Source organism: Falco biarmicus, chromosome 1, assembly GCF_023638135.1.
Source record: "Falco biarmicus isolate bFalBia1 chromosome 1, bFalBia1.pri, whole genome shotgun sequence".
Classification (NCBI taxonomy): Eukaryota; Metazoa; Chordata; class Aves; order Falconiformes; family Falconidae; genus Falco; species Falco biarmicus.
The window spans coordinates 79570251-79586743 of NC_079288.1; the positions used below are offsets into that span (position 1 = coordinate 79570251).

Below are 16493 nucleotides of genomic sequence, written 5' to 3' on the forward strand. Positions count from 1 at the left end.
ATTTTGTGCATATAGTCACTGACAGATTATAGACTTCTTATGCATTCATCCTAACTGGCACAGGGAGCACCAGGGAGCACCAAAGCTGTTTCGAAATAAATCTCTCTTGATGCTTACTTCTGTTCATGAAAGATACAGCCTTTTAATCTGCCTCCAACGTACTGAACTTCTGCAACACACTCGTTGTTATTGATTTATAATTCTTCGAAGTGCATTCAGGGCTTGGAACGAGGTGCAAGGCAGAAGAGTGCAAAGGGACAGAGGCTGCTGCAAGCCAGGGCTGCAGTCCCCTGTCTGCGAACAGCCACTCTCCCCAGCTTGGGCAGCCTCACGTAGTGCTGCAGGCTGTGCTTGCGCAGCAACCATGGGGGTGAGACGATGCCCTGCCCTGTCTCTGGGGGCTGTTGCTGTTGCCCGCCCCCCTTGGCAGCCGGCTGAGCGCCCGGGTATCACTGGGAAGCACGAGTGAGGCCGCACCTGGAATCCTGGGTTCGGTTTTGGGCTGCAAGAGGGACATTGAGGTGCCGGAGCGTGTCCAGAGATGAGCAACGGGACTGGGGCAGGGGCTGGGGAACCAGGCTGATGGGAAGCAGCTGGGGGGACTGGGAGTGTTCAGCCTGGAGAAAAGAAGGCTGAGGGGGGACCTTATTGCTCCATGCAAGTGCCTGACAGGAGGCTGTAGGCAGGTGGGGTTGGTCTCTTCTCCCAGGTAACAAGTGACAGGACAAGAGGAAATCATTGCCAGCTGGTCCAGGGGAGGTTTAGATTGGATATTAGGAAAAAATTCTTCACCAGAAGGGTTGTCAGGCATTGGAACAGGCTGTCCAGGGAAGTGTTGTAGTCACCAACCCTGGAGGTATTTAAAAGATGTGTAAATGTGGCACTTAGGGACACGGTTTCATGGTGGCCTTGGCAGTGCTGGGTTAACAGTTGGACTCAGTAATCTTAATGTTCTGTTCCAACCTAAAAGATTCTATGATTTTGGCACTTCGCTTGGAGAGCCAGGAGGTTTGCTCGCCACTAGCACAAATCACTAGCTAAACCTGGAGGCTGTTTTTGAGGCTTCTATGTGAAAGCGGGTCTGAACCCAGACTCCAGTTCTTCTCACCTGTCAGCCCTCTGGGCCATTGGATTCCCTTACCTGGTCCAGCTGTGTCTGCAGTTGATGCCCCAGCTGACCTGCGGAGTGAGCCACCACTGGCACCCAGCTCTCCTGGGAGCCCAGAGCTGCAGGTCACTGGTGGAGCAGCATTAAGTGCCGCACTGCCAGTTGTGCTGTGCGGATCACAAAACGCCAGTCCCAGCAATTAAAACTGTTGCAGAGTGTCCTTTTGGGAGCATGGAGGTAGAAGGAGAATGGTGGGGGACCAAAGCAATAACCTCTCTCTAGCTAAGTGTTTCTCCTGTAGACTGACATCATCAACACCCACGTGTCCAGATTTTGGCCACCCTACATGCATGTCCACAGGCGTGAGGCACACACCGGGCCTATTGCTTTAAATGCGCCCCAATTATTAATTGCATTATGCAGAGCATGTTCTTAGGTCACAGCTTTCCGCTTTTACATCAGTTAGTTCAGGAAGTCCTCACAGCATGAAATTGGCTGCTAATGAAATTGTGGTGGGTAGCACCACCAAGGCACACTTGGCACCAGTGCCTCTGGAGCGGGGATGTTAGACACAAAAAACACGTTAGCCTTGGTGGAAAGACGGCTGAGCAAGTGGTTTGGAGTGGCCAAACTGTTTAACAAGTTGTATGTATATGCATGAGAAATGGTGATTGCATCATGCCGGGACTGAAAATGAGAGTGATTCAAGGCACCAGGGCAACACTTGAGCAAGGGTCAATACTCCCTTGCTGTGCAAGCAGGAGCGGGTGCTGCAAGGCTGCCGCTGGCCTTAGCAGGTGCCAAGAGACCTGCTCGTGTGCCTGACCCACAGCTCCAGCGCTACAGAGGAACTGAAGGGGCTGGTGGAGCTCTGGTGCACAGCACCTGCTCAGGAGATGGGGACTGGCAAAAATCAGCCCACCAGGCACGGGCAGGGCTGAGCATCCTGCGGGCACTCTGGCCTGGTTTATGCCTGCTTGTTAAATAGGTGCTCTGTTCTCAAGGTGAGCTGGGTAAATAATTTCTCAGCAGTTCCCTTAAAAAAAAGAAGAAGAAAGAAAAAAGAAAGATAACCAAGATACTTCACAAGTTCACACCAGTTACACTTAATTGTTTCAGTGATGCAAAAACTCCCACCCACGCTGATATGGTTCATGTTAATATTTCAAAATTTCATTTTTACATAGACCTTTAGAAAAGAATTCAGGTTGTTAAAACAGATTCTCTCATTCACTGAAAAAATGTAAGAAACTTTCAGATTAATGGGGAATGATTTCTTTTCCAATTTTTTTGAAGCTGCAGCAGAAGAGCATGTTTAGGCAGTTCATGTTCACCAGGGCAGTGTGAAGTACAGCATGGTGACCCTGGAGAGTTAAAGGTCACTGCAGATGCATTACAGTGCCCAAGTCCAAAGAGAACATAAAGGATTCAGATGAAGAGATTTTAAATCCATGCAGAAAAAGAGATTTTGTCAATCAGAGAGCCTGGCTGCCTGCAGGAGAATATTTTGCAGCATAGGCCAGGTCTCATGTAAGGCAAATACATGGCTCAGTGTTTATGGCTTTCAGGAGCTATGTTACTTTTCAATTAATCTTACCTAGACCTGAACGGATATGTCAGTCTGTTTCACAGATGTAAAACCAATTGGATTTCAATATAATAGTAACAAAAGGGCCACGTTCAAAGTTGCCTACGAGGATGTGTAACACTGGGAAGCAGCTGGATCTAATCGCAGGCTCCCCAAGCTCCTGCTGATCCAGGTACCCGTCACCTGTGAGGAGTGGAGCTCATGGAAATAACGGGGAGCTTTCCTCTGAAACCCATGGTCCACTGCTCTCCGCCGCACCTGGTAGAGCAGCTCAGCAGGGGGGAAATGGGGAACCCAGACAGAGAACGGGGCCAAACCCCTCACTCACAGGCAAGGGATGTTGTCACAGGAGCTGATCTCAGAGGCTTTCCCATGCCAAAGTGGGGACTTCTCCCTCTCCACTTCACCAGCCTGTGCCCTTCAGGGAGAGCGACAACCAATCTTTTTAATGATCTGGACTCCCAACAGCTCCCAAACCCCCAGGACTCATAGAAAAGCCCCCGTCAGAAGCAGGCCCATCACTTGCCCAGCCAAGTCAGGGCAGGGAAGGAACCCGGCGCCTCCTACGTGGCCAGTGCCAGCCTCCAGCCAGGCACAGGGACAGGCTGTGGTGCTGCCACCGGGCAGCCGGCCAGGAAAACACTGGCACACTTCATGCCAGAACACAGACATTTCATCCTTGATCTTTAAGGGTCTGGAAACACCAGGATAACTTTGGAGGGGCCAGTTTGCAAACCCTAAGAAGGGCAGGCAAGAGGTGGAAGCGCGCACCCGTGCAGTGGAGGGGCTGGGAGCAGACACAAGGTAGCAGCACCTGGCTGCGGCCGCGGCTCAGGCTGACAGAGCGCAATTACCTGAACTGGCATTTCTCCAGGATCCCAGGATTAATGATCAGGTTCTCAAAAGAAGTGTCAGGAAACCTATTACCTCCCCATAAATACTCAACAACATTTTAGAGAGTTGATTTATTTTCCTCTCCTCCTCTCTTCTCCTGCAATTTGCATTATCAGTTGCTAAATATATTACGGCACACTTTACCCCAATTCACCACTTCAAAGACTTCCCCATAGCAATTGCATAAGTAATTCACTACTTGATCTTATAACTCCAGCACATATTGTCAACCACAGGAATTGTATTTCAGTCCAAATCACCATCCTTTTGAAAGTTAATATCCATTATTTTCCTCTAGTAGAGCTTCATCTGCTCTACAGCAGCAGAAAGAAAATATTTCAGAGTAACTGGAACCATTAGATAGAGATCTGTGTAGCGGAGACATCCCAATGCTGCCCCTTAATCTCCACACTGGAGCTGAGGTCATTCGGAAAACAGGAGTTTTCACTTCGCTCATCTCTCATCTCTACTCTGAGGCACCATTTCTTTTTCTTCACAGACCCCAGAGTAAACAGAGCCAATCATCGTTTAGGCACATCGTCCTGGCATCTTACCTGCAGGAACTAAATACGATGTGACTTTGCAACACCGGGATCCTCAAATCCTCGCCGGCACACAGCCAAGCGATGTGCTGGCGTGCCCCACAGCACCAGCGACCAACTTCTCTCAAAAGCAAATCCACTGGATCCTGGCACCTAAGCACAACAGCCAGCTCTGAGGAATCCCTGTTGTCTTGTTGACTTAAGAACAGTCATGAAGCTGCCTGCCTTTATTTTGATCCTTTTGCAACAGCAGTTGGATATATACAAACCGAACGTGCTAGCCCTCAGCAGGGTTCTGGGTAAAAATAGCTTTCAAGGTGGCCTTGTGTTCAGAACAGAACCCGGTCTTTGCCCCTCCAAGTAGCAGTGGCAATATTTTGTGGTGCTGGCAGACTCTTGTCCTTCCTCCAGCCAGAGGAAAACGGCTTGTCTGGCCTTTGCTCCTGGACTGGTCCACGCCAACAGCGCATCTGCCAAAGCCACAAGTAGCTCCCCTGTGGCCGAGACCCGCCGTGCCCCAGCAAGGGAGCAGCCCCAGGGGGGACACTGCTGCTCGCCAGTCCCCGCCTTGAATGGGCTCAGCTCTCTGACAGAGAAATTAATATAACAACAAACCAAGTATGAATTAAAATCAGCATGAACTGAAATAAGTCTCAGCTGGGAGGGGACGAATTCCTCTCTGGCCCCAGCACAGGTGCTCGCAAAACCCCGTGTGCTATGGTGTGGGGAAGCCAGCAAGAGCTGCATGTTGTGGTGTCAACGTCCTCCATGGGGCTATCACAGTTACAAATAAAAATGCTTTCTGAGCAAACACTTGGTTCTTGAAGAAAAATATTTTTCTTTTGAATTATGATGCCTCTGAGTAGCTCTTCATTTGTATGCCGCCCAGAAAACTCCAAGAGGGGGGTTATTTACCTTTTTTACAAATATTTTCAGGTTTTTTTTCTCCAACAAGGGGCAGGAGGATCTTCTCCTCCTGGTTCAGCAAGGTTTGCAGCCAGGAGGGGCAGCATGAAGAGCACGAGGGACCACCACTGCGCTGTGAGGTCGCCAGCCCCAAGTGTCTCGCCAGGGCTTGCGCCAGGCTGCACTTCTCCCTTTCCAACATCAGATACTTCCAGGGGCTGAAGCTCCTGACAGGGTCCCAGCAGACTCTACTGCTCCATTTAGTGCTAAATTCAAATTGCCTTTCTGTGAGTTGTGTCATGTTGCTGTTCATCCGTCCACCCACGCGTTAGCCAGGCATTTCTCCTCTTATCTCATGTGTAAAAGGGAAGGTAAGATGCTGGTGTGAAGCCCGATTCACAGCTTAGTGCTGAAGAAAATAAAGAACCACAACTACACGTTTTACCGTTTGCCGTTAAACTTGAACAATCCCTTCCCTCTTGTACTGGGCCTGTTACCACAATAAACTTCAATATATTAAATACTTGTGTTAAATACTCTCTAACAGTTCCCTGGTTAGGCTGAATAAAAAGCCAGCTTTCTTCCGTGTGTCCCACCAAGATCTCTAATCATCTCCATTGTTCTTCTTTTGGCTTCCTTAACATTACCAGTATGCAGCTTACACAGGAACTGCCAGCTTCATCATCTGCTTTAATAGCAAGTGTTTAATAATCACAGGTATAATTATTCACAGCACTGACAAAATTGGCTATTCACCACTAATTTCTCCAAATTACTGAAGGCATAAAGCAAAAATAGACTAGTTAGAGAGACATTAATTTCTAATCAAGTTTCATTGCTGTTGATTAATGAACAAAATCTTCAACCCAGCATTCCGACAATATTTTACTACAACATAAAAAGAAAGCCAACAGGATGCTGGGTTGCACCAACAAGGGCATCACTGGTTAATAATAAGTCATTATCCCACTGTACTCAGTGCTTGTCAGGCCACACCTGGAATAGCGTGCCTGGGTTTGGTGCCTGCTGCGCAAGAAAGATGTGGACAGGCCAGAGAGGGCCCAGAGAAGGGCCACAAAGATGCTGGGAGGACTGGGAAGCCTGCCGTGTGAGGAAAGGCTGAGAGCTGTGTTTGTTCAGCCTTGAGAAAAGAAGGCTTAGGGGACACCTTATCACCCTGTTCCAGTATTTAAAGCGTGGCTGGAAAGAAGGTGGAGATGCCCTTTTTACAAGCAGTCACATGGAAAAGATGAGGGGTAATGGGTACCATTTACTCCTGGAGAGATTCCAATTGGACACGAGGAAAATTTGGGGACAATCAGCTGTTGGAATAATCTCCCCAGGGAAGTGGTGGATTGCCCAACATTGGACACTTCCAAGATTCAGCTGGACAGGGTGCTGGGCCATCTTGTCTAGACCATACTTTTGTCGAGAAAGGTTGGACCAGATGATCCTTGAGGTCCCTTCCAAACTAGTACTCTACGATCCTATGACAAGAAAAAAAAAGCTAATGGTGGCTTACCTGCGCATACGCTTTGGATTTTGGTTAAAAACACTAATCCCACACTTCTGTCAGGGTGTGCCCACACCAAAACAATGTGGCACCAGCCAACAGCATATTTCCCCATCTTGGTTTTATCCTATTCATTATTCCCACACCCAGAAAATAGGGAGACATGGCACAAAACCCTAAAGAAAGAACTGGCATGAAACCAAGTCCTTCTTGTGCTGTCACTTCCTCCTGTCCATGAGGTCAGTGCATCCCAGGGCATGTTCCTCAGGTGTTCCCACCTTTTCCAGAAGAAAGCCAGCAGCAGGGCACAGCTCCCCAAGCCACGTGGGGCAGGTCGGTGCTGGATGGTCTCTCCCACGGGGTCCAGGGTGATGCAGCTGTGGCATGGGAGGCAGAAGCAATGTAACTCGGCTCGGGGAGGTGAGCTCCAGCCCAGGGAACCCTGCCTGTCCAGGAACAAGCCAAAGCCACGCTGCCAAACACCAGGCTCACCCTAGTGAAGCCTCAAACTCTTCCTCAGTGTTGGGTCTAAGCTAAAACAGACACACAGAGCCTTCTTGGTGAACTGCACTGCGCCCTGGCCTGGCTAACCACGGCTCTGGGCATCAGTACGGCGTGGAACAGGGGATGCAGGGGACAAGCCCAGGCCTGCAGGTATCTCCCAGCCTACACACACGCTGCCTTACCCCAGGGATCCCCCAGACATTAAGGGTGCAGGCTGTGGATGTTTGCTAATTCAGGAGCGGAAGCTCAGAGCAATGACTGAGGAGGTTAGAGGTGATAGTCTCACTCCTGTCCAGAATAGCCAAGTTCAGCTGTACAGGATAGTACCGATAATAAATGCATAAACATTTGTTTTCAAAAGAATGCCAAATTAAGATTTTTATAGGCATCCTAACAGATAGGAAACAGTAGTAAAAGCAGTAAAATCCTACATGATACCTAGGTAGTGATGCTGAAGTATAACAAGAGCACGCACAGCTTTACTTTCCATCTCTTGAATACTAAACCCACCCTACTTCCCTTCCACGCCCAAGGAGCTGCCATGCACCCAGCGCAGCCGTTTCATTCACCTCTTCAGACGAGCAGGTATCGCCCCGTGCCGGCCCCGCGAAGCCCCAGTGCCACCAGGGGAGCGGTGGGCTCGCAGATCAGGCGGGCAGGGTGCCAGCCGTTCCCCTCAGCGTCCCCAAACACGTGGCAAGCAACCGGCCGCTTTCAGGGGAGGGGGCTCCCACACGAAGGCTCCGCCTGACTTCTCGCCTGGGAACAAGGCAGCATTTTTGAGTTGCCAGCCTCCAGCACCGCTCCCTGCTGCTCCCCCCGGACAACAGCCCGAGGGGGCAATTCGCGGCTCCTGCAGGTGGCTGTAGAACTTTACGGAACCAATTTTGCTGGTCAAATAAAAATAACCATAAAAACCGGGTTTAGGGTCCAAGCACCTCCAGCGGGAAGTCCCCTTTCTTTCTGAGCGAAGGTGACAGTCACATAGCCAAGCAGCACTGCTCTCTGCCTTCAAATACAAGAGGTAGGAGAAGGTGAGAATAAAAGGAACACTGGATGGCAAACCTAATAAACTATCTCTACTGACAGAGAGCTCTCAGCGTAACAAAAGCACTTCAAACATGTTTTAGCCGGAAGTGTCAGGAAATCAGTCTTTTGCAAGCATTTCTTCTAATTAGCTTTTTGCAATTCATGAGGCCCCGTGTGGAGCAGACAGCTCGCTTCCCAGTGGAGTCCTGGCTGCTCCCACAGCCCCACGCTCAATTTGCTCAGCTAAGGGGTACTAATGCTTCAATATGCAGCAGGCATTTTCTTAGATGTTGTAAGACTTAAACAAATTATAACCGTCCTATAATTTGGCAGGTTAGAAAAGAAGCTTTTAAAGAACCTTGTAAAATGAGTGACTTAAACCTTCACCCCAGGCTATTTTTAAAATTCATTTGTCTGCACTCCAGCGAGGAGGAAGGCACAAATATATGCACGATCCACATCTATAATTTTGATTGCTGAATTAGCTAGAAATAAACTACAATCTTTGCGGCTATTAATAAATGATTTGGGGAAATGGTGCTGGAACATTGGTCACTGAAATAGCCACAGCTTCATAACCTTCCTCCACAGAGCAAGAATTGGAATGAGATTTATGGAGGAATTTATGACAAAGGAAAGCAGCAGTAGTACGCCACCTCCTTTGCAGCAAGGTTTTAACGTCTAATTTACACGCTCCCTTCCACTGCAACGTGTGCACTTTTAATCATGCTAGTTATAAAGTGCCCACTTGTCATGATGCAGCAAATCAAGATATGCAAGAAGAGCTACACAGGAGTTTGCACTAAAAAAATAATGCTGCTCCATCTTCCCCATCTCACAGAGCCACAAGGCACCTACGCTCCATCACTCTGCCATTAGGAGTCATGCGAACTCATGGAGCACAGCAAGAACCTTGCTGCAGTTGAGAAATTTGCAACAGGACGAATATGTAACCTGGCACCTGCAGATGCTCTGCAGGAGTGGAGGGCACTGAGCCAGGGGCTGCTTCTGCTCTGCTGCCACATGTGCCATTGGGACGGGGAAGGGCAGAGGCTATCGCAGGGTATTTTGAAGGGATAAATGCTTGCTAAAGGAAAGGAGTGATAAACTACTGCTAGGGGAAGCAGAGGTCCTTCACCTTCCCCGGGAAGCATGGAGAATCCCTCACTAGATGTGAATGCATTTTGTGCACTCCCTGGGAAACAAGTTTCCACATAAATAATTGAAATGTGTTTAAGATGGATGTCTGCAATTGCTTGCGTAGACAGACCTCCAAGACCATTAATCCCTCAACCTCTATTACCTCTATATTAAATCAATATCATAACCTCTGATTTTTCTGTGTAAGGTTTTTAATGCACATTAAAATTAACATCTTGTTCATGCCATTTGAGAAAGGAAACAGGTTTAGAAATAAGCAGCTCCCCGTTCACATTTTCATTCATAATGTATCAGCTTTTAGCTGCCTTGCCTACAACCTTAAGGTAGCATCTAATATGGAAAATAAAAATACACCAAGTCTGAATCTACAATATGCGGATAGCAGAGTTACGAATGGGAAGTAAGGCTTTCAAGTTTACATTGCAGGTGTAATCAAGGGCTTTATTAAATGAAAGATGTTGCAACTATTCAGTATCTTTCTGAAATGGTCTTAGACACCTCCATCTCATTCCTAACAAGACCAGAAGGACACACCACATCACCTCTGTATTCATCCTTCCCCATGGCACGGGTGGTACCCCTCTTGGAAGTGACATCTCAGGGTAAAGAACTCGTGGTCTGCATCTGGACACAGCCCTGGGGATACTCCGTGGTACAGATGGCAACCTTCTCCTCTGGGAAGCCCCAGACCAGATATTCCTGTTCCTCTTACCTTCCCAGAACCCTCAAAGAGAAATTGTAGGAGGACTTAGGACAGGGGTCCTCAAACTCTTTAACCAGGGGGCCGGCGCACGGATGCAGTGGCAGGCAGTCATCTGCGGCTGCTTGGTTTCCCCCCCCAACCCCTGGCGGGGGGTTCTGTAAATACCGGGGGCCGGATTGAGGACCCTGGGGGGCCGTATCCAGCCCGCGGGCCGTAGTTTGAGGACCTCTGACTTAGGATATCAGAAAGAATATCAAACAGCTCCGAAGCATCTGTTAGTATGCCCTAAGTCAGCTGTAAAAACTAGTATGAATTTGGTCTTCAGACGAAAGAGAGCACCACGCAAAGAAGCAAGCTGGGTTCACATCATCAGGCAAAACACATAAAAAGACATAAAATATTCAGAGGTTTAAACATCCTCACAAGCCCAAAGGCTCAGTCTCTTGACCCAGAAAATAAAAACGGATTTAGACAGAACATACAAAATAGCACTCGGTGCCACAAAGTGCAGATCAGACACAATGCAAGGACATATGTTTCTACAGTTCACCAAAGCTTCACAGCCCGCACTGCATCACCTGTAAGCATCGCCCCAGAGCTGGGTCACCACCCTGTGACCTAACCCAGGCAAATCAAGGGTTAAGCTCTGCAAGCAGAACGCAGCAGCTCCTTGTAGCAGCTGTGGTGCTGCTAAGCTGCTCCACCTGGCACGCACCAAGGCTTACCCTTGGCGATTCCCCTTCACCATCTGGCTGCTCACACACAACTCGGCTGTGGTGACATCTCTGCACTTTGCCCTGTAGTTCCATTTTCTGACTCACGATGCTCCACCACTGGTCCCCAGTGCACAGCACTGCTCTCCACTCCAGTCCAGGCCCCAGCACATTCCTCCCCACTCATCTCACCCTCTGCTCCAGCCACTGCGGCACTGCGAGCATCCCCCAGATGTTCCAACTAACACCTGGACCGTGCTTCTTACCTGTCCTCCTAGTCCAGGACTGCTCTTCCCTGGACATGAACTTCAGCTTCACAAACTTTAGTGTCTGGCACATATTTCATATTTACCCCTTCTCCTCTCAAAAAATGGATCTAGACTCAGATCTCAAGTGAGAAAACCTTTCTGCAATTGCTGCATGCTTCATCCCACCAAAGCATCAAATGTGACTGCAGATCAAAAGGTAGTTCCGATGGATCTGGTATTTTAGCAGAAGCAGAACAAGGGCTTACCTAAAGCAGCAAAGACTTCCCCATCACACAGCCTACGTGTCTTAAAACACCTGATTGCTGGTGAACAGCAGGTTATTTTATTGCATGACCTTGGCTGTCAATTTAATATAGATTTACGACAAAACAATCCATCACTGCGGAACTTAACTCTACTTGGGCAAAGATGGCAGAGCACAAAGCAATAGTCGTGAGCTTCTTCTGGCATAAAAACTGTAAAGTGTCACAAAACAGCAAATTGCTCATCTACATTTGGAAAGGTAGCTACTCCGTATCTGTATGCAAGGTGGGAATAACTTAAAGAGTAAGAAACAACAAAATAATCAGGCCCCTCTTATTTAAGCGTTAGAAAAGGAGAAGGAAATGGATTAGCTGCTTCCTTTCTGATACAGGCTGCTGGTCTACTTTAGAAACAGTCACAAATTCAACATTCTAACCAGGGATGTAACAAGAAGCAGCTTGGACCATAGAAAAGCTGTCTGTATACGCACAAGTTATTCTCCAAAAACATCAGTTTTATTTGGATGTGTGCACAACCTGCTGCTCTTTAAATCTTCAGAGCACTGAAAACATGACATTTTCCCCAAAAATCCAGTTGAGTCTGTCCTGAGAATAGAGAAGCACTCATATATAAATGGGATGATACTGTCTGTGAGTGAGTTTCTTCCTGCAGGTTGGGCAAGAGCTGGCATTCCTAAGGGAATCACGGAGGCACTGACTGCAGAAGACGTGGCCGCACTTGGTTGACACAATCAGTCGCCCGCTTTGCACAATCTGGAACAAAAGAAACCGCAACAGGGACTTGGAGCAAAGAATTCAACTCGGCTGGTCTGCTGGCACCAGGCACACAGCCCCCAAAGTATCTGGAATCGGTACGCTGCCACTATCGTAATACGGAACCCAGAGCTCTCTCTCTCAGTGCCACCTTGGGAAGTGTTTCTCCCTCTACGTACGCCACTAAGAAATTACTTTTGGAGTTACAACCGAGTTTCACCGTCAAGCCGAGCTCTGCACTTGAAGCCAGCCGCCCGCAGCATCCCACGGAACCCAACAGAGTCGCGCAGCTCACCTTCTGCCCCCTTCTCCCTCCGACAACAAAGAAACGACGACAACACACTGATCCTTACCTCTGAGTAGCCATCCATGCAAATCGGACAGCTAACGGTACCAGACGGCCTTGCGGTAGAGAACAAAACCAGAAAGAACATGCATCCATTAATTTCACCGTGCATCGAGGGTTACCGATACATAAAACGTCATGTAATCACCTGACTGCACAGACGAGCCGTGGGCGCGTCCCGTCTGAAGATCCCTGCGTACTTCCACCTCTCCCAGTCTGTTGCCTTGAATAAGCAGGCAGGGGCTGCCTCACCTCAAGGAAACTCTCTTGGCTTTCACCCGGGGGAAGGTGCAGTGAGCCACCCTGCCCTAGTACTACAACTAACAGCCACCTACAGCACCGTGCAGCACACGCAGGGCACTATGCCTCTTCAGCAGGTCATAAGAATCTTGTAAGAAAAGCATCGAGCTGTCCTTCGGAACCTCCCTAATCTACAAGTGAAGGAGGCGGTCAGAAATTAAATCACCCCCTAACTCTAGTTATCATAACATCCCTGCCCAGCAACATATTCGTGCCAAGAACTCCTTCCTTACAAAAGGTGTGATTACATGGAGCATATTTTCCGACTGTTTGGCTCTGTCTTTCATGTGTTGTAAGCATTTCGGCATATCTCAAGCCATACTTTAAGATACATTAAGTGATGATTCAATGACGAAAAGCAGAAAAGTTTGTGTTGTTTTCTGAGTTTTTTAAGTTCTCGACTACAAATGCAATTACATTTTAGGTCTGAATTTTTCACACAGTAATATAACGGAAACAAAATGCTTAGTAAAAATCACTTCCTACTGTATACCATAAATCAGACTTTAGAAAGACACTTTATCTGCTACCTACACATCATTGTTGCTTAGTTCATCTTCATCACTGCTACTCATTATACAGAATTTCAACGGTCGCTGGCACCTCAGAGGACTGAGAATTCTCCTTAGTTGTTGATTGTCTGTAATTTAATTTTGCTAAGTCAAATACATTATAAATTATACAGCCCTGGAACTATCCTTGAAATGCATAATTATGCAAGTAGTCTGTAACTTCCTTTTCTAGTTCCTTCACCACAACACTGGCTTCAAAACCCTTTCAGCATTTTCTTATTCAAAGCAGATATTCCAGTGCTAATTAAAATTATTATCAACTTTGGGCTTACAGTATCTGGAAAGTAAGAACACACATTTTGAGCAGCTTTGATGCACTGTATTTCAGATAACTTCCTACAAGCTCTGATAGCAACTATCAAACACAGACTGGATCCATTCTCTAAGAGACTGGCCAGATACTTTCTTTCCTTTCCCTTGAAACTGGGTAAACACAGTTTCAACCCAGGCTGCTCACGTTTGTTGGAAAAGCCAAAAAGAAAACCTTAAGCTTAAGACAACTCTATTATCAATTGTAAAGCGTCAACTCACCTTCAACAATCTTGCATCAGCGCACACGGGAAGGGAGAGAAAAGAAAACACAATTAGACTTCGGTGTGCAGCCCTAGCGTTACAGATACACCAGGTAAGCTAAGCAATCACCACAAAACAAGCCCAGAGTGGCAGGATGTCAGTCTCCTTTTCATTAGAGTGTTAACGGCAGGAACACATCAGCTGCTGCTCTAAAAACACGGAAGTGGTCACTTCTGGCTCTGCGCACACCGCTACACAGGGGTAGTAAAGGAGGCAGCTGACAATCTCCAGAACGCCCTCCTCCCCGCTCCCCACTTTCAGTACCCTGATTTGATTGAGGCTGGAGGAGATTCTTTCCCTCTTTCTCCACAAAACAGGCAAATTCAGGTGTTATAGCCATAAACACTAAAAGAAGAGAGATTACCTGTCTGTAATGCCTGATCTCTTAAGTACACCCCCTCTCCGAGAGTCCCAGTTCTGAACCACCAGTATCTGTCCAAAAACAGAGGGAAAGTCCCAGGGTTTTGCATCCGAGCCTCAGGCATTCTTACCATTTCCTAAACTAAACACCAGAATAAGCTAGTTTGGTAGCAAACGAGAAAAATACTAAGAAATCCCCATTAAGTTTAACTGAAAAGCAACCGATTGACTTTCAGAGCAATGTCTGCGTGTGGTACTGAAGCAGGTTCTATTGGCTCTGCTCTTGAAGCCTCTGCTTCATTTCTGCTCATTTCTGCGGTAGAAGATGCCAGCCTGCTCTGCCTCCGAGCTTGCCTAGAATTAACTGCTCCTCCACGGCGCTTGCGTTGAGTCTAAGAGAGAAAAAAACCTTCGCTTCTTCTTTGGGAGTAATGTTAATGTGGCCCTCATCTTTGCACCACCAATGAAAGCACACAAGGATACACAACACACTCTCCGGAAAGGCCGGAACATGCCTTGAACTCCTACCCAAAGCATCACATCCAGGGAAAGACATCACCCCAGACCTCTTACCGGTCAAGAAGTCAAAAGTCTTGAGTATCGCAGAACACCAAGTTACACGATTTTTTATTACACTAGTGTTCCAGTGTAATTATTACAAACTCTTAAAAACATTTACAGAGGTACCACTAACAACGCCTTTTAAGAATCAGGTCTGCATTGCGCAGTAAAATACTTACTGTGCTCATAGCGCTTCTTGGCCTAAAACCACAGAAAGAGAGGTACAAATGCCACAAGAGTAACTGCAAGGAAGCACCAAGTAGCAAATCCTTACATTCCTTCAGGTAGCACACCGTTAAGAGTCCAGATTTCACAGGCTCTGAGAACAGTGTTCTTCCAAACCTGTAAGAAAAGGAGAGAGAAGATTACCTGCCTGTAATGCCCGTTCTCTTAAGTACACCCCCTCTCCCAGATTCCCAGTTCTGAACCACCAGTTTCTGTCCAAAAACAGAGGGCAAGTCCCAGGGTTTGGCACCCGAGCCTTAGGTATTCTCATCCATTTCCTAAACTAAACACCAAGATAAACCAGTTTGTTAGCAAACGAGAAAAATGCTAAGAAATCCCCATTAACTGAAAAGCAACCGATTGATGCTCAGGGCAACGTTTGCGCGTGGTACTGAAGTTTACATCTCAGGGCTTGCTCATGGTAAAATTATCATGTGTCCAACTAACAATGAGGAGCTGGGGGGAGGCTGTAGGGGGACCCCAAAAAAGCCAGGTAATTAATTTTAGAAGACAAAGCATTATGAATTAATAGGGAAAATACTTTGTTTAATGTAAGTAGTAAAGTGGTCATGAAGCCTAGGAATCAAGCCTGCCAGGCAACTTGCATTTTACTGCACTGAACTCAGACAACATGAACCTCATCGGTTTTCATAGTTTTAAGATTTCTGTTACACGACAGGAAATACGTAACAACAAAAACTAAACCCAACAAACTTACGCTTAAAAGAGTTTTTCTCACAAATGCGAGGTAATCGTTTCCACTTGGGACGCAGAAGACCAAGGCTCACAGTCTGCTCCCTGTCAGAGAAAGCCGGGAACTGACTCTCAGTCTCCTGCACCCTCAGTGCAGAACTCGCCTAGGCAACCAGTTCCATAACGTTCTGCGTGCAGGTAATGCGAGTTCCAAGTTCTCTGTACACGCATATTGGAATGCTGCAGAATTGGTACCTTTTTTCTTTCTGGAAAGGAAAACTGCTTCCCAGCACAGCCAGAACTAGGGCAGAAAGAGTTGGGAAGACCACCACCACCATCACCACTGGAAGATGCAGAAAGGCATCAGTCTGCTGTGAACAAGGATCGGTAGAAAACATACACACTTCATGAGCCTAATTGGCAGCAACGTAAATCTGAGTAACGTATTTACTCACACAGCAGCTGTTCAGGTTCACCCTAAAACACTCGTTCTAAGATGAATCAAATAAGTAAGATTTCAGGTAGACCTCTGATGTCATGCATTTGCACATGCAAGCAATCCTGGTGGACATGCTCTATAAACTGCGTACAGATAAAGAAATTGGCCAGCCTGAATAGAAACTTTTTTCTCTTCTCCTTAACGTGCAGAACCTTCATAAAAAATGAGTAATAGAGGCAAGTAAGAAGCACAAGAAAGGAACTTCAGGGCAACAGGATCCAACCTGAGAAAGAAATAAAATAAGCTTTATGTTGACTTCCACAGCACTACATGTCTGGTCCTCCCTGCAGCATTTCTCCTCACCCTCTCCCCACCACGGTGCTTCACACATCACACACATACACAACAGGACACGTGAGCTTTGTCAACAACTCCAGAGCAGGGAGACGGCCCAACCCTTCCCTGTGCTTTAAAGTGA

The 16493-nt window shown here is 47.3% G+C and overlaps 1 protein-coding gene across 1 annotated transcript; it reads right to left on the bottom strand.

Moving 5' to 3' along the window:
- Positions 1-11666: 11666 nt before the first annotated feature.
- On the bottom strand, positions 11667-16478 carry RNF4 (ring finger protein 4). The gene is made up of 6 exons (XM_056325554.1): positions 15602-16478; positions 14838-15000; positions 14309-14489; positions 13127-13232; positions 12300-12348; positions 11667-11946 (listed from the first exon to the last, which is right to left on the bottom strand). Exons 2-6 carry the CDS (start codon positions 14844-14846, stop codon positions 11797-11799), a joined length of 495 nt encoding a protein of 164 aa, XP_056181529.1. The 5' UTR covers positions 14847-15000; positions 15602-16478; the 3' UTR covers positions 11667-11796.
- Positions 16479-16493: the final 15 nt, after the last annotated feature.